Genomic DNA, 19,209 nt, shown 5'->3' on the forward strand with positions numbered 1-19,209 from the left:
CTTTATTGTATGTAGGTATGGGCACTAACAATGGTATTCTTGGAAACGCTTCTGAATTTGATACCCAAAAATAAAAACTGATGTGTAGCGTTTGCCATTGTCTGTAGTGTAAATAATCCCACCACAGCCACAAAATATGTCTAACTGTGGACTTGGAAGAGATGCTCACGATTGCTTCTTGTGAGCTGGTAGAAGTCGGCTCCTGGCATCTCAGTACTATATGCACTGCTTCTTCTACCCTTGCCCCACAAATATTTCTAAACATAGGTTATTATTTTCTGATCTCATCATCCTAAAATAAATGCGTGATTTTCTTGCTTTTTAAAAACTCCCTGACATTTCCTTTTCTCTCACATCTGCTTTGGTAATCTTTTCCTTTCTTCAATACTTCTACATCTACAGTGACATCTATGTTTAAATTTCTACAATCTAATTAATATTTTTTGAATAACTGTGGATCTGATGCAACCTTATTGAAACAGAAGGTCGATTCTTGTCTTTTTCTCATGAAGATTAAAAGTGAATGTCTATTTGGTTACTGTATAGAACAAAATGTTTCCAGTTTTTCTTTTAGAACTACAAGTTAAAAAATTCTTTGAATGGTAAATTAATTTCAAATATTCATCACTGTCATATAATTGTCAGAAAACGGTCATTCCTCACGCTGCTGCTCCCAGCCCTGCACCATGGCCTTCTCAGAACTTCTACAACATGTCGGAAATTTTGGAAGATTCCAAATTATGATCAGCATTTTGAGCATATTATTAAGTTCCTTGATAACCACTCACAACTTAGTGCAGAACTTTTCTGCGGCTATCCCTGCTCACCGTTGCTACACCCAGCTCCTTGACAACACCACATCTAAAACTAAGATCACTATGAACCTAACAGATAAAGATCTCCTGAAGATCTCCATCCCAATGGGCCCAAACCAGAAACAAGAGCAATGCCATCGATTTCGTCAAACCCAATGGCAACTCTTAAACCCCAATGAATCAGCCCCAAACACCACTGAGCTGGAGATAGAACCATGCCTGGATGGTTGGACCTATGACCGAAGTGTTTTTACCTCTACTGTTGTAACTCAGGTATGACATAATGTGAACAATTGTAACCAGTCATGTTTTATGTACAAGACTCTATATTAAATTTGCTGGAGATGCATTTACGTTTAGGACATATCACCCAGATTGAAGAAACTTTAATCATGGAGGTAAAGAGAAGAGCAATAGCATTTGCTGAACAACAACTACCCAGGCACTGTGATCAGTGTTTGAGCCATTTTTTGAAAATACTTGCAAGTAATCTATAAGCACCTACCTTACCTTCTCTAAAACCATGGTTCTAACCCTAAAATGAGAATTCAACCAGTTAACTACTCTGATTGATGAAATTATGAAATGAAATACATTATAAAGACCTCTTAAGGCATATATTAGGATCTCAAAATGGTAAATTTTAGTAATTTATGTATCAGCCCTTTGTATTACCACATATTTCTTATTTTATGAATAAGGAAATGGGCCTCAGGGGCAATATGAAGGTAAGTGATAGACCTGAGATCTTCATGTATTATTTCTAACAAGGTACAGCATACATAACCAGAAAAACTTTTTTCATTTAATTCCATTGTTTTCATTGTTCATTTGTCTCCAAACACATTCTATTTAATCTTGAAATTTTGCAATGGAATTCAGCAGAATTGCATCCTTCCTTTCTAAAAGATTATACATTGTACGCTCACCATCACTCAGAATATTTTTTCTATTTTCATTTTCAACAGCCATCAGTTTTCACAATAATCATATTTCTAACAAAAAATAGCCCCATCCCTTCAAGAAAGTTATTATTCCATTAATATATTGCCTTAGCACTTCATACATTTTTCCAGCACCCATCACCCAAGAAGTATTTGTTCCATAAACGTCTTGCTCTGTAGTTTCTCAGCTCCTTATGAAAGGGAGAGTATATTGGTCATGACTACATCAAAAGTACCTAGTACGGTTTACATTTTTAGTCAAGCAGCTGTCTTAGGGAATTCCCTTTCTGAACTTTTATTGACTGCTTTTACAGTTTATGTTTCTATTTTTAATGTCTGTAACTTTTAATCAATCCAATTCTCTCTTTTCAGTGGGATTTAGTTTGTGATTCATGGGCACTCAAATCATTGGCACAGGGCATTTTCGCGCTTGGATATGTAGTTGGATCTCCCATAAGTGGTTTCATTGCCGACAGGTATGTTTCATATTTTGATTGATAAATTATTTAAGACATAATAGGTAAATTCTCTATAGAGAAAAAATTGAAGTCAAAGACAGAGGAAGAAGCAGAAGCAGCCTCATTGAAAAGCAACAATGTTCAGGCTGCTGGGGGACTTTGTTATATTCTCTTCTGACTTGTCCTATCTAAGTAGTAAAGAAATTTGGGAGTCCCTGGGTGGCATAAATGGTTAAGCACTCATTTACTAGCCAAAAGTTTTGTCGTTTGAACCCACCTGAGGTGCATTGGAAGACAGGTGATCTGCTTCCAAAAGGTCACAGCTTTACAATCCTACGAATCAGTTCCACTCTATAAATATGGGGATGTCATGAGTTAGAATTGACTTAATGAAGTACATCATTTATCTGTCATTATTGGCTGCTCCCAGAGTTACTAGATTTCTACAACTTCTAACCTGTCCTTTGCACTGGCCAAACATATTCCTGCAGCCAGAGAAAATCCTTATACTGTGAACTATTTTGCAGTAAGAAGCCCTTGGCAAGTACAGGAAGGAAGAGTACAAAGGGAATATGGACGTAGCACGAACACTGCTTATTACAGTATCCCTAAGTAAAGCAGGCTTAAGGTTAGCCTTCAGTGTTAACTAATAATTCAAGAAGTTAAATTTAGAGAGTAGTAGTTCCGTTGATAATTACTGATGATTGGAATGCTAAAGTTGGGAACAAAGAAGATAGATCAGTAGTTGGAAAATATGGTCTTGGTGATAGAAACAATGCTGGAGATCACATGATAGAATTCTGCAAGACCAAAAACTTATTCATTGAAAATACCTTTTTTCAACAACATAAGCAGTGACTATTCACCTGGACCTCACTGAATGGAACACCCAGGAATCAAATCGACTACATCTTTGGAAAGAGATGGAGAAGCTCAATATCATCAATCAGGACAAGACCAGGGGACAACTATGGAACAGGCCATCAAACGCTCATACGTAAGTTCAAGTTGAAGCTGAAGAAAATTGAAGCAAGTCCATGAGAGCCAAAGTATGACATTGAGTATATCCCACCTGAATTTAAAGACTATCTCGAGAATAGATTTGATGCATTAAGCATTAACGACTGAAGACCAGATGACTTGTGTGATGGCATCATAAATGAAGAAAGCAAAAGGTCATTAAAAAGACAAGGAAGAAAGAAAAGACCAAAATAGGCGTCAGAAGAGACTCTGACACTTGCTTTTGAATGTAGAGTAGCTAAAGTGGATGGAAGACATGATGAAGTAAAATTGCTGAACAGATTCCAAAGAATGGCTCAAGAAGACAAAATGAAGTATTATAATGAAATGTGCGAAGACCTGGAGTTAGAAAACCAAAAGGGAAGAACAAGTTTGGAATTCCTCATGAAGTGAAGAAAATATTGAAGCCTTGATTTGCAATACTGAAGGATTCTATGGGCAAAATATTGAATGACACAGGAAGCATCAAAAGAAGATGGAAGGAACACACAGAGTGATTGTACCAAAAAGATCTGGTTGATGTTCAACCATTTCGGGAGGTAGCATATGATCAAGAACAAGCGGTACTGAAGGAAGAAGTCTGAGCTGCACTGAAGGCATTGGTGAAAAACAAGGCTTCAGGAACTGACCAAATACCAACTGAAATGTTTCAACAAATGGATGCAATGTTGGAAGCGCTCACTCATCTATGCCAAGAAATTTGGAAGGCCACTACCCAGCCAGCCAACTGGAAGAGATCCATATTTGTGCCCATTCCAAAGAAAGGTGATCCAACAGAATGTGGAAATTATCAAACAATATCATTTATATCACAAGCAAGTAAAATTTTGCTGAAGGTCATTCAAAAGCAGTTGCAGTACTAAATGGACAAGAAACTGCCAGAAATTCAAGCCGGATTCAGAGAAGATGTGGAATAAGGGATATCATTGCTGATGTCAGATGGGTCATGGCCAAAAGCAGAGAGTACCAGAAAGATGTTTACCTTACTATACAAAGGCATTTGACTGTGTAAATGATAACAAATTAAGAATAACACTTTGAAGAATGACAATTCCAGAACACATAATTGTGCTCATGCAGAACCAGTACAGAGACCAAGCGGCAGTCGTTCAAACAGAACAAGGGTATACTGCGTGGTTTAAAATCAGGAAAGATGTGCTTCAGCTTTGTATCATCTCATTATACTTATTCAATCTGTATGCTGAGCAAAAGACCTGAGAAGCTGGACTATATAAAGAAAAAAGTGGCATCAGGATTGGAGGAAGACTCATTATCAACCAGCGATATACAGATGACATAACCTTGCTTGCTGAAAATGAAGAGGACTTAAGCATTTAATGATGAAGATCAAAGCCTACAGCCTTCAGTATTGATTACACCTCAACATAAAAAAAAAAAAAACCTTACAACTGGAGCAATAAGCAACATCATGAGAAATAAAGATTGAAGTTGTCAAGGATTTCATTTTACTTGGATCCGCAATCAACACCCATGGAAGCATCAGTCAAGAAATCAAATGACATATTGCACTGGGCAAACCTGCTGCAAAAGATCCCTTTAAAGTGTTAAGAAGTATAGATGTCACATTGAGGAGTAAGGTGTGCCTGACCCAAGACGTGGTATTTTCAGTTTCCTAATTTGCATGTGAAATCCGGACAATGAATAAAGAAGATTGAAGAAGAATTGATGCCTTTCAATTACAGTGTTGGCGAATAATATCGAATATACAATGGACTTCCAGAAGAACAAATGAATCTGTCTTGAAAGAAGTACGGCCAGAATGCTCCTCAGGAGCAAGGAACAGGAGACTTTGTCTTATGTGATTTGGACATGTTATCAGGAGGACATGTCCTGGAGAAAGACATCATGCTTGGTAAAGTAGAGGATCAGCAAAAAAAGAGGAAGACTCACAAAGAGATGAATAGACACAGTCGCTGCGACAAATGGGCTCAAACATAGTGACAATTGTGAAGATGCCCAGGACCAGTTGGTGTTTCATTCTGTTGTACATAGGGTCACTATGAATTGGAACCAATTAGACTGCACCCAACAACAACAACAATTTTATAATTCCAGGAGAACTATAAATATCCATGGATGCTTAGAGACATCTAGACTGAAATTGTGTCCCTGGATGGCATATGCAGTTTAGCGTTTGAATACTAATCAAAAGGTTGGTGGATCAAGCCCACCCAGAGGCACCAGGAAGAAAGCCCAGGCGTTCTGTTTCCCAAAGGTCACAACCTTGAAAGCCATATGGAACACAGTTCTACTCTGCACACATGGGCTTGCCATGAGTCAGATTCGGCTCAGTAGAAAGTGGTTTGGTTTGGTTTGATTTAGACTGAAATTAAAATGGAGAACACATGAACTGACTAATGCAGGTGAAGCAAAATGACCGTCTTAGTCATCTGGTACCGCTATAACAGAAACACCACAAGTGGAAGGCTTTAACAAAAAGAAATTTATTCTCTCACAGTCTAGTAGGTTACAAGTCCAAATTCAGGGTGTCGACTCCAGGGGAAGGCTTTCTCACTTTGTCAGCTCTGGAGGAAGGTCCTTGTCCTCAATCTTCCCCTGGTCAAGGAGCTTCTCAGGCACAGGGATCCCGGATCCTAAGAACATGCTCTGCTCCTGGTGCTGCTTTCTTGGTGGTATGACTTCCCAAACTCTCTGCTTGCTTCCTTTACCTTTTATCTCTCAAGAGATACCCCAGGGAAACTCCCTTTACCTTGGTCAGGGAGATGGCCTGAGTAAGGGTGTTGTTACAATCCCACCCTAATCCTCTCAACATAAATTTACAATCACAAAAGGGATGACAACCACACAATACTGGGAATCATGGCCTAACCAAGCTTACACATATTTTGGGGGAGACACAATTCAATCCATGACAATGCCATAAAAATAAAACATTGTTTTCAGGAGTTTTAATTTCACATTAAGGAATTTGGATAATGTCCTAGAGGCAGCAGAGTTCAACTGTGATATTGACATCATCTTTCAACAGTAAGAGGAAGAACTGGAGAAATGCGCAAAAAAACGGGGCAAATAGAAAACTTGTAACAGAATTGTAGATAAGAGGAGAAGACAGTAAAATGTCACAAATGTCTAGTATAAGATTGTATTAAAGGAAGGAAGAATTAAGGGAAATAAAAAACAATCTGAAGAAATAGAAGAAGGGAGACTTGACTCTGGAATATAGTTAAAAAAAAAAAAAAAAAAAGAGGTTTTAGTTGCCAGTGGGCAAATATAGTAAACCTGTTGTGGGCGAGTCAATTCTAACTCATAGAGACCCCACAGGGCAGGGTAGAACTGCCTCCATAGGGCTTCCAAGGCCTGAAATTGTCATATCTTTCTCCTGTGGAGCTGCTTGTGGGCTCGAATCACCAACCTTTCCATTAGCAGCCAAGCATTTAACCGCTGTGCCACCAGGGCTCCTAGATATAGTAAACTAAATCAAGAACCAAACCCACTGCCATCAATTTGATTCCAACTTATAGTGACCCTATAAGAAGGAATAGAACTGTTTCATAGGGTAGATACAGTAAAGCCAGCAACAAAAATGAGGAACTTCTTAAGACTAAAGATTTGGTTTTAAAACAGCTCATTTTAATAAATATCATTAAATGCTCATTAAGTGTCTGACAGCTAGATATGAGATCGTAAAAAATACCAAAAAAAAAAAAAAAAAACTCTCATGACCACATGACACTTGCATTCCTTTAAGGAAAAAATAACATTTATTAGTATATTCTCAAATATTATTAAATGCCATGACAGATATACGTATAAAAAGTAAAGGCAGCAGACATCTACCAAGGTAGGAATAGTCAAAAAGATGCACATTTATAAACTGTATGTAAATGATTTGTTTACTTACTTACTTACTTTTATTTATTTTATTGGTTTTCTCCTAGATTAGGCCGAAAGCCTGTTTTGTTAACTTCTTCGCTCCTCGTTGGACTGCTGGGCATCTGTTCAGTCTCTGCCCCGACCTTCTCAGTTTATTGTACGTTAAGATTCTTTACGGCAATGTCGCTGGCTGCAATGAACTTAAGTTCCCTCGCACTTCGTAAGTTTGTTTCAGTTACCTTCATCTAGTTGTGTCAAAGTTTTTAACACATCCTTTATAAGACAGCCTATTGAAACTTGCTTTTCCTTTTAAGTTGTAGAATGGATTCCAACCAGCTCCAGACCCATAGTCATGACAGTCTGGGCTCTCTCCTTTAGCACTGGCCAGGTGTTACTGGGTGGACTGGCTTATGTCTTCCGAGACTGGCACACACTGCAGTTGTCCATCTCTGTGCCCTATTTACTCTTCTTCCTGTTCCTGTGGTATGTAAATCGGCTTTTTTGTTTGTTTGTGCTCCTGATGAATCATGGTAACCAAATGTTTCCATAAATATGAACTGCTGTTGTTCATTTCCTTGCTGAATTTTTTTTTCATTGTGCTTTAAATGAAAGATTACAATTCAAGTCAGTTTCTCATAGAAAAACTTATACACACATTGTTAGATGAGCCTAGTTGCTCTCCCTACAATGTGACAGCACACTTCTTCTCTCCACCCTGTATTTCCCATGTCCATTCATCCAGCTCCTATCCCCTTCTGCCTTTTCATCTCGCCTCCAGACAGGAGCTGCCCACATAGTCTCATGTGTCTACTTGAGCTAAGAAGCACACTCCTCACCAGAATCACTTTATGTCTAACCTTTGTCTGAGCAGTTGGCTTCGAGAATGGTTTTAGTTTTGGGCTAACAGAGAGTCCGGGGGCCATAATCTCTGGGGTCCCTCCAGTCTCAGTCAAACCATTAAGTCTGGTCTTGCTGAAATTTGAGGTCTGCATCCCACTTTTCTCCTGCTCCATCAAGGATTCTCTGTTGAGTTCCCTGTCAGGGCAATCATTGGTGGTAGCTGGGCACCATCTAGTTCTTCCAGTCTCAGACTGATGGAATCTCTGGTTTATGTGGGCCTTTCCGTCTCTTGGGCTCATATTATCTTGTGCCTTTGGTGTTCTTCATTCTCCTTTGCTCCAAGTGGATTGAGACCAATTGATACATCTTAGATGGCCGCTTGCTAGCTTTTAAGACCGCAGACGCCACTTACCAAAGAGGGATGCAGAACGTTTTCTTTATACACTTTGTTATACCAATTGACCTAGATTTCCCCTGAAACCCTGGTCCCCAGACTGCTGCCCCTGCTACTCTGTCCCTCGAAGTGTTTGGTTGTATTCAGGAAACTTCTTAGCTTTTGTATTAGCCCAGTTGTGCTGACTTCCCCTGTATTGTGTGTTGTCCTTCCCTTCATCTAAAATAATTTTTCTCTAGTATCTAATTAGTGAATATACCTCTCCCTCCCTCACTACCTTCATAACCATCAAAGAATATTTTCTTCTGTGTTTAAATCTTTTTTAATTTGTATTGTGCTTTAAGTGAAAGTTTACAAATCAAGTAAATCTTTCATACAAAAAATTTTATACACATTGCTATATACTCCTAGTTGCTCTGCCTCTAATGAGACAGCACACTCCTCCCCACTCTGTATTCCCATGTCCATTCAGCCAGCTTCTGTACCACCCCCCACCCCCGCCTTCTTATCTCCCTTCCAGACAGGAGCTGCCCACATAGTCTCATATGTCTACTTGAGCCAAGAAGCACACTCCTCACCAGTAGTATTTTCTTTCTAATAGTCCAGCCCAATCCCTGTCTGAAGAGCTGGCTTTGAGAACGGTTCTAGTCTTGGGCTAACAGAATGTCTGGGGACCATGACCTCTGGGGTTCTTCTAGTCTCAATCAGAACATTAAGTCTTGTCTTTTTTCGAGAGTTTAAGGTCTGCATCCCACTGCTTTCCTGCTCCATCACGGATTCTCTGTTGTGGTCCCTGTCAGGGCAGTCATCATAAACCTTTTCTTGAGTTCTTATAGTAGTGGTCACATGCAGTGTTTGTCCTTTTGCAACTGACTAATTTTACTCAGCATAATGCCTTCCAAATTCCTCCATGTCATGAGATGTTTCACGGATTCATTATTGTTCTTTATCATTTGGTAGTATTCCATTGTGTGAATATACCACAATTTGTTTATCCATTCATCTGTTGGTGGGCACCTTGGTTGTTTCCATCTTTTTGCTACTGTAAACAATGCTGCCCCCCACTTGCCTGTCAGTTTGCTATACTGTGGGGGCTTGCGTTTTGCTGTCATGCTGGAAGCTATGCCACCGGTATTCAGATGCCAACAGGGTCATCCATGCAAGACAGGTTTCAGCTGAGCTTCCAGACTAAGACGGACTAGGAAGAAGGACCTGGCTGTCTACTTCTGAAAAGGGTTAGCCAGTGAAAACCTTATGAATAGCAGCGGAACATTGTCTGACATAGTGCTGGGAGATGAGCCCCCCAGGTTGGAAGGCACTCAAAAGATGACTGGGGAAGAGCTGCCTCCTCAAAGTAGAGTTGATCTTAATGACGTCGTTGCAGTAAAGCTTTCGGGACCTTCATTTGCTGATGTGGTGTGACAGCTGCAAACATCCATTAATTATCAGAACCTGGAATGTACAAAGTATGAATCTAGGAAAACTGGAAATCATCAAAAAGAAATGGAATGCATAAACATCGATATCCTAGGCATTAGTGAGCTGAAATGGACTGGTATTGGCCATTTTGAATCAGACAATCATATAGTCTACTATACTGGGAATGACAACTTGAAGAGGAATGGTGTTGCTTTCATAGTCAAAAAGAACGTTTCAAGATCTATCCTGAAGTACAATGCTGTCAGTGATAGGATAATAGCCATATGCCTACGAAGAAGACCAGTTAATACACTATTATTCAAATTTATGCACCAACCACTAGGGCCAAAGATGAAGAAATAGAAGATTTTTATCAGTGGCTGCAGTCTGAAATTGATTGAACGTGCAATCAAGATGCATGGATAATTACTGGCAATTGGAATTCAAAAGTTGGAAACAAAGAAGAAGGATCAGTAGTTGGAAAGCGTGGCGTTGGTGATACAAACAATGCCAGAGATCGAATGATAGAATTTTGCAAGACCAACGACTTCTTCATTGCAAATACCTTCTTTCACCAACGTAAACAGTGACTATACACATGGACCTCACCAGATGGAACATACAGAAATCAATTGACTACATCTGCGGAAAAAGACGATGGAAAAGCTGAAAATAATCAGTCAGAACAAGGCCAGGGGCCGACTGTGGAACAGACCATCAATTGCTCATATGCAAGTTCAAGCTAAAACTGAAGAAAATCAGAGCAAGTCCATGAGAGCCAAAATATGACCTTGAGTATATCCACCTGAATTTAGAGACCATCTCAAGAATAGATTTGATGCATTGAACACTAGTGACCAAAGACCAGACAAGTTGTAGAATGACATCAAGGGCATCATCCATGAAGAAAGCAAGAGGTCATTGAAAAGACAGGAAAGAAAGCAAAGACCAGTTTCAGAGGAGACTCTGAAACTTACTTTCGAACATTGAGCAGCTAAAGCAAAAGGAAGAATTGGTGAAGTAAAAGAACTGAACAGAAGACTTCAAAGAGTGGCTTGAGAAGACAAAGTAAAGTATTATAATGATATGTGCAAAGAACTGGAGATGGAAAACCAAAAGGGAAGAACACGCTCGGCGCTTCTCAAGCTGAAAGAACTGAAGAAGAAATTCAAGCCCAGAGTTGCGATACTGAAGGATTCTATGGGGAAAACATTAAACGATGCAGGAAGCATCAAAAGAAGATGGAAGGAATACACAGAGTCATTATGCCAAAAAGAATTAGTCAATGTTCAACCATTTCAAGAAGTGGCATATGATCAGGAACCGATGATACTGAAGGAAGAAGTCCAAGCTACTCTGAAGGCATTGGTGCAAAACGAGACTCTAGGAATTGATGGAATACCAATTGAGATGTTTCAACAAACAGATGCAGCACTGGAGGTGCTTACTCGTCTATGCCAAGAAATATGGAAGACAGCTTCCTGGCCAACTGACTGGAAGAGATCCATATTTATGCCTAGTCCCAAGAAAGGTGATCTAATCAAATGTGGAAATTATAGAACAATATCATTAATATCACACGCAAGCAAAATTCTGCTGAAGATCATTCAAAAATGGCTGCAGCAGTATATCAACAGGGAACTTCCAGAAATTCAGGCCAGTTTCAGAAGAGGACGTGGAACCAGGGACATCATTGCTGATGTCAGATGGATCCTGGCTGAAAGCAGAAAATAGCAGAAGGATGTTTACCTGTGATTTATTGACTATGCAAAGGCATTCGACTGTGTGAAACATAAAAATCATAGATAACGCTGGGAAGACTGGGAATTCCAGAACACTTAACTGTGCTCATGAGGAACCTTTACGTAGATCAAGAGGCAGTTGTCCTGACAGAACAAGGGGATACTGATAGGTTTAAAGTCAGGAAAGGTGTGCATCAGGGTTGTATTCTATCACCATACCTATTCAATCTGTATGCTGAGCAAATAATCCGAGAAGCTGGACTAGATGAAGAAGAGCGGGGTATCAGGATTGGAAGAAGACTCATTAACAACCTGCATTATGCAGATGACACAACCTTGCTTGCTGAAAGCGAAGAGGACTTCAGGCACTTACTAATGAAGATCAAAGACCACAGCCTTCAGTATGGATTGCACCTCAACATAAAGAAAACAAAAATCTTCACAACTGGACCAATGAGCAACATCATGATAAATGGAGAAAAGATTGAAGTTGTCAAGGATTTCATTTTACTTGGATCCACAATCAACAACCCTGGAAGCAGCAGTCAAGAAATCAAAAGACGCATTGCATTGGGTAAATCTGCCGCAAAGGACCTCTTCAAAGTGTTGAAAAGTAAAGATATGACCTTGAAGGCTAAGGTGCGCTTGACCCAAGCCATGGTATTTCCAATCGCATCACATGCTCATGAAAGCTGAGCAATGAATAAGGAAAATGGAAGAAGAATTGATGCCTTTGGATCGTGGTGTTGGCGAAGAATATTGAATATACCATGGACTGCCAAAAGAATGAACAAATCTGTCTTGGAAGCAGTGTGGCCAGAATGCTCCTAAGAGGCAAGGTTGGTGAGTCTGCATCTTACATACTTTGGACATGTCGTCAGGAGGGATCAGTCCCTGGAGAAGGGCATCATGTTTGGCAGAGTACAGGGTCACTGGAAAAGAGGAAGACCCTCAACGAGGTGGATTGACACAGTGACTGCAACAATGTGCTCATGCATAACAACGATAGTAAGGATGGCTTGGGACCGGGCAGTGTTTTGTTCTGCTGTGCATGGGGTTGCTATGAGTTGGAACCGACTCCACGGCATCTAGCAACAACAACAACAACAAACAATTCTGCAATGAACGTGGGTGTGCACATGTCTATTCCTGTGAAGGTGCTTATTTCTCTAGGATATATTCCAAGGAGTGGGATTGCTGGATGGTATACTTCTGTTTCTAGCTTTTTAAGGAAGCACCAAATCAATTTCCAAGGTGGATGTACCATTTTACATTTCCACCAGCAGTGTTTAAGTGTTCCAGTCTCTCCACAACCCCTCCAACATTCATTATTTTGTGTTTTTTGAATTAATGCCAGCCTTGCTGGGGTGAGATGGTATCTCATTGTAGTTTTGACTTGCATTTCTCTAATGGCTAATGATCATGAGCATTTCTTCATTTATCTATTATTAGCCACCTGAATGTCTTCTTTGGTGAAGCACCTGTTCATATTCTTTGCCCATTTTTTAATTGGGTTATTTGTCTTTTTGTTGTTGAGGTTTTGCAGTATCTTGTAGATTGTAGAGATGAGACACTGATTGGATTTTCCATAGCCAAAGATTTTTTTCCCGGTCTGTAGCGTTTTTTTTTTTTTTTTTTTTACTCTTTCGGCAGTGTCTTTGGATGAGCACAAGTCTGATTTTTAGGAGCTGCCAGTTATCTAGTTACTCTTCTGGCGTTTGTGCATTGTTAGTAATGTTTTCTGTACTGTTTATGCCATGTATTAGGGCCCTTAGCATTTTCTGTATTTTTTCTTCCATGACCTTTATCATTTTAGGTTTTATATTTAGGTCTTTGACCCATTTTGAGTTAGTTTTTGTGCATGGTGTAGGTACGGGTCTTGTTTCATTTTTTTGCAGATGGATATCCAGTCATGCCAGCACTAGTTGTTAAAAAGACAGTCTTTTCCCCATTTAATAGACTTTGGGCCTTTGTCAAATATCAGCTGCTCTTAGGGAGATAAATTTATGTCTGGATTCTCAGTTCTGTTCCATTGGTCTATGTATCTGTCGTTGTACCAGTGTTCTGGCTACCATAGCAGCTTAATAGATTCTAAAATCAGGTAGTGTGAGGCCTCCCACTTTGTCCTTCTTTTTCAGTACTGCTTTACTTATCTGGGGCCTCTTCCCTTTTCATATGAAGATGGTGATTTGTTTCTCCATCTCATTAAAAAATGCCATTGGAATTTGGATCAGGATTGCATTGTATTTGTATATAGCTTTGGATAGAATAGACATTTTCCCCAACGTCGAGTCTTCCTATCCATGCACGAGGTGGGTTTTTCCACTTATGTAGGTCTCTTGATTTCTTGCAGTAGTGTCTTGTAACTTTCTTTGTATAGGTCTTTTACATCTCTGGTTAGATTTAGTCCTAAGTATTTTATTTCTTGGGGACTATTGTAAATGGATTTGGTGATTTTTTCTTCGATGCTCTCCTTGTTGTTGTAGAGGAATCAAACTGATTTTTGTCATTACCAAAATTTTTAAAAGGTTGTTGTAAAGGCAAATAAAGGACTCAGTGACAAATTCTTAAAACTTCAAGAAATTAACTGAATAAAAATTGAATTCATAACTTTAATTAATTTAGAAGCATTAAGATCTCACCCATATTGCTGGTGGGACTATAAAATGGTACAGCAATTGTAGAAAACAGCTTAACAGTTTCTTATAAAAACTAAACATGCATTTACCATATGGTCCAGAAGCAGCAATCTTGGACATTTATCTGAGAGAACTGAAAACTTACATTCACACAAGAAATTTTTCACAAATGTTTATAGTCATTTTATTTGTTATCATCAACAACTTGAATATAGCCACATGTCCTTCAGTGGGTGAATGGTTAACGAAATTCTGGTACATCCTCACAATTGAATGCTATTAAGCAATAAAAAGAAATGAAGCATTGATACACACAATAATTTTGATGGTTCTCAGGGGAATTATGCTGAGTGAAAAAAGCCAGTCTCAAAAGATTACATACAGCATGACTTCAGTTGTATAGATTAGTGGCTGCTATGGGTTTTTGAGGAAGGAGGGACATGTTTGTGTGGTGAAAAACAGTAACACAACGGACCCTTGTGATGGGACTGCTCTGTGTCCTGAGTGTTGTGGTAGTCACCAATGATAAAACTGTGTAGAACTAAACATGTACACCTGTGTACACACACACACACACAAAAATGAGTTCATGCAAAACCATGAAGTCTGAATGATACCAGTGGATTGCATCAATGCCAGACTCCTGGTTGTGCTATTTTACTATAGTTACGAGAAATGTTACCATTAGGAAATTTGTTAAGTATGTATGATATTTATCTGCCTTCATTTTCACAACTTCATGTAAATCTACAATTACCTCAAACAAAAATGTTTAAAGACAGCAGTAAGTGCTGGTTTCCCTACATTTGTATACACACACACACACACACACACACACAAACACACATACACACACACAAACACACACACACACACCCCTATTACTGCCAGAGGGCTAATTAAAAGCAGGTAAGATTATCACAGAAAAGAAATGTAGCTGTGAATGAGAAATGATGTTAGTTCAGATAAACTGGATCTTTCTTAGAAAAAAAAATATATATTTTATGGAGGACAAGATGTGGAACCTTTAATATATGAAAGATGTTTGTTGTCTGAAATGTAAAAGGAATAGAGGAAATAGTTTATTTTCATAAAGGAGTTTTTTTTTTCCTCTCGGAAAAGCAGAAATGTTGGTTGAGGATCGAATGCATAGAAAATAAAATATTAATACATTATTAAGTTTTGAAGGGGAAAATGACGCTGAATTCATTCCACAATCGCCACTCTCAGATCCCTAGAGGAATACACACAACTACTGAGAGGAATTGGAATCTCCTGGAATTCTGATGAATTGTGGCTATGCCTCCCTATCTCATCTTAATACCTCTGCTCGTGTTTGAACAGGAAGTCTTCAGAGTCAGCCCGCTGGCTGATTGTATCTGGACAATTGGATAAAGCATTAAAAACACTCAAGGATATAGCCCACTTTAATGGAAGACAAGATGCTGCAGAGAGTCTGAACTGTGAGGTAAGGAAAAAAAATAGCTATGTCTTGATGTTTCTTCCCAAAAAATATAAAGTCAATAAAAAATAAACCTTACCACCACAAAAGTATATAAAAATCACAATGACCAAAAGCACGAAAACCACAATATAGCCAATGCCATTGAGCTTTTTGGCCATGTACTTTCTCCTAGCTGTAAAGCTTGAAAACGGTCATACTGGCTGATACAACCTGGCTGGCAGGGGATTGTATGTGATAAGATAGAATCACAATAGCCAGATTTAAGAAAAATGAAAGTAGGGAAGATATTATTAATCTAGGAAGCTCTCCTTGAAGATAGATGATGAGAATGATCTATTATTGCCCTGATATTCTCTAGTTATATATAAGCAAATCTTTTTCTCTTTAATTGCTTTTTGTTCATGGTTGGGATTTAAGAAGACAAATTAGAAAATCCTGCCTACATTGCTGCCCTGCAAAGGCACTTAGAAATAGCCAAAACACAAAAAAAGAAAAAGACCTGTGGCTCTTTTTCAAGCAAGGAATGATGATGGAATAATTTTAACTCAGAAACTAAAGCCTATATTTCAATTTAATCTGTTGTGTATACATTACAGTTACAGAATAACTTGAATGTGTGAGCCATAGTGTCCACAATCAGTTTCTACTAGCACATTCACATCACAATCAGGCTTTGTTCCATCATATGTTTGTCAGCTGAAGAAGATGGAGAAAGCCTGGAGAAATGCAGGATTTTCATTCTTCCCCTACCAATGTTACTAGTGTATGGCAATTTATAGATATTGTGGAAAATTAGTAAGTTCTGGAAACATTTAAAAAAAAAAAAAAAAAGGAAGTCCTTAATTATAAACCTTGTGCCAAGTAGAACATAGGACAAGATATGATCAAATATGGTCAAAGACTCGCATATCCATGAGAATATTAATAGAGTGCTATGATGAAGGTAAAAAAGGTCCCTGGGTGATGCAAACGGTTTGCTCTTGACTATTAACCTAAAAGTTGGCAGTTGGAAGCCACCCAGTAACACCACAAAGAAAGGCCTGGCAATCTGCTTCTGTAAAGATTACAGCCAAGAAAACCCTATGCAGCAGCTCTACTCTGTAAAACATAGGGTCACCATGAGTCAGAATTACAACGGGTTTGGATTATGAGTGTATCCATGTGAGCAAATAGGAAATCATTCCTTTGAGAGGATCATTGGTAGAAGAATCTTTGTGAGGTGGGCAATAACTTAATTTGTATGTGGGTGTTTAAATTTTTGAGGGTTCTATTCTGCCTGGTAAGGTGAGGACAATATTAATAATTCCAGGAACCACATCGAGGATTTTCACTCAACTCAAATGAGTTGAAAATACCTCTGAAGCTATGAGGTTCAATAAAAATATTGATATTAATAATGAGACACATAAGTAATTTTCCATTTTTTTCATAGCCACATTAAAAACATGTAAAAATACACAGGTGTTAGTAAATTCAGTATTAAATTTTATTTAACCTAATCTGTCTAAAATTGTATCAATTTCATCTATAATCAATATAAAAATATTAAGGAGATATTTTGTGTTCTTTTATCATACTAAGTCTTTGAGACCCAGTGTATATTTTACACTAGAGCATACCTCAGTTCTGATTAGCCACATTTCAAGTACTTCATAGGTACATGTGGTTAGTGGTTGCCATAATGGCAGCAAAGCTCTAAAATGTAAAAAGCAGTACGAGGGTTCAAAAACAATTTGAAGTGATGTAGGAGAGATAAAAAATAATAATAATAATTGTAGTTAATGAACTTGGTTCACTTTTTCCTTTTTCTTTCTTTCCCCCATTTTTGTTCCTCTCTGAATGTTTCTTTTCTTTTTTTTTTTCTGAATGTAATACCGTAAGCGTGCTTCTATTTTTTTTTCTCTTTGAAGATTTTACAATCTGCAATGCAGGAAGAACTTACTTTTCTCAAACATGGCTCCAAGACAATGAAGATCGTCACCAATCCCAGCATGCTCAAGATAACCTGTTGCCTTTGTTTTATAAGGTTTGTCATCTATGTTAATTCTCTTACTTTCAGAGATTTTTACCAAGACCATGCCAGCTTCATGGTACATGTTAGTTCAGTGAATTTAGACTTTTATTCTATGATGAAGCAGATGATCAAGAGCTAGTATTTGAGAACCCAAAAAAAAAAAAAAACCCAGTGCCATAATGCATTTTATAGACATTTGGGGAAGTCAAAGCTCAAGAAAAATTAGCAGAAATCAGAGAGTTTCATGGAAGACTTTGGGCAATATTTTAATAGAATGAAGGTAGGTGGTAGCACATTTTAGGCAGGAAAACCAACTGAAACTGCATTAAGAAGCAAGACTTTACTGTAGCTAAGAGTCACAAGACTCCGTTATGCTTTCAACTAAATTACTCAATAACAGTGTGACATTGGATAAGTCTTAAAACCATGAAAATAATACATATCTCAAAAAATTGCTTCCAACTCTCAAGAAATATTTTTTTAGCATCTTTTTGCCCATTACTCTTCTAGGCATTATAAACCCAGTAGTGAAAATGTAGATAAAGTCTTTGTTCTCATGCCTTCCAAAAAGGAAAGAGAGATAATAAATAAAGGTATACTTCTATAATATGTCAATCTCTGGATGGTGGAAATGGTTGACATACTCGGCTGCTAACTGAAATGTTAGAGGTTCAAGTTCATCCAGAAGAGCCTCAGAAGAAACCCCTGGTGATCTGTTTCTGAAAGGTCAGCCATTGAAAATCCTACGGAGCACAGTTCTACTCTTAACACATATGTGGGCGCCATAAGTCAGACTCAGGTCCACCTCGAATGGGTATAATATGTCAAGTGAAAATGCCATGATTGAAAAATCAAGGTTGTAAAAGGGATAAAAAAAGAAGGATGCTGTTCTGACATTCAATAGGATGGTCAGGAAATGCCTCTTTGAAAGTGCAGAGCAAAGAGAGGACTAACCATTAGAATATTTGAGTGGCACTATGACATAGCATTCAAAGTCTCAAGCTCTGGAATGTGAATCCATGCATGGGAATCTTTGTTCTTCCGCTTGGTATCTCTGTAAACCGAGGAAGATTCTCAACTTCTCAGTGTTGCTATTTCCTGTCTAAGAAACGTGGATAATAATAATACTTACCTCCTTGGTTTGTTGTGAGAATTAAATGTTAAATTACAAGCAAATTACTCAGAAAAAGTGTGTCACCTAGTACTAGCTCACAAAGTTTTAGCCAATATTGTTATGATCACCTTCTTCATGGTTTAGGAGAAGAGCATTCCAGGCAGACAAACACACAAAGAAAGTTCCCTGACGTTGGAGTATTTAAGATTTTCACTGAAAAGCAAAGAGACCTATATGGCCAGAGCTCATTCAGGAAGTGGAGAGAGTAGAAGGAGAGGAAATCTGAAAATTTACCTGGGAAAGGTCCTGTAGGGCCTCATCTGTCATATTAACACTGCTATTTTTATTTTTTCAAAATGAGGTAAAAAAAACCTTTGTAGGGTCTTAAAGCAGAAGAGTGATGTTATCTGACTTACAAATTTGAAGGATCACTCTGCTGCTGTGTAAAGATGGAATCTGAGGTAGCAAAGAGGGACACAGGGACAGCAAT

The 19,209-nt window shown here is 38.4% G+C and overlaps 1 protein-coding gene across 1 annotated transcript; it reads left to right on the forward strand.

Moving 5' to 3' along the window:
- The first annotated feature begins 686 nt into the window (after positions 1-686).
- Positions 687-17,744, forward strand: LOC100656197 (steroid transmembrane transporter SLC22A24-like). Its single transcript, XM_010588549.2, has 6 exons — positions 687-1,088; positions 2,132-2,235; positions 7,158-7,312; positions 7,407-7,575; positions 15,471-15,594; positions 17,502-17,744. The coding sequence occupies exons 1-6, from the start codon at positions 687-689 to the stop codon at positions 17,742-17,744; spliced, it is 1,197 nt and encodes a 398-aa protein (XP_010586851.1).
- Positions 17,745-19,209: the final 1,465 nt, after the last annotated feature.

Source organism: Loxodonta africana, chromosome 14 (assembly GCF_030014295.1).
Source record: "Loxodonta africana isolate mLoxAfr1 chromosome 14, mLoxAfr1.hap2, whole genome shotgun sequence".
Taxonomy (NCBI): Eukaryota; Metazoa; Chordata; class Mammalia; order Proboscidea; family Elephantidae; genus Loxodonta; species Loxodonta africana.

What these genes read in the sequence shown, in the direction of transcription:
- LOC100656197 (XM_010588549.2), top strand. Translation starts at nt 687, where the DNA reads ATGGCCTTCTCAGAACTTCTACAACATGTCGGAAATTTTGGAAGATTC. An exon ending in CCTCTACTGTTGTAACTCAG is followed by an intron (nt 1,089 to 2,131) that starts GTATGACATAAT and finishes CTCTCTTTTCAG; the next exon opens with TGGGATTTAGTTTGTGATTC. An exon ending in CTTAAGTTCCCTCGCACTTC is followed by an intron (nt 7,313 to 7,406) that starts GTAAGTTTGTTT and finishes TTTCCTTTTAAG; the next exon opens with TTGTAGAATGGATTCCAACC.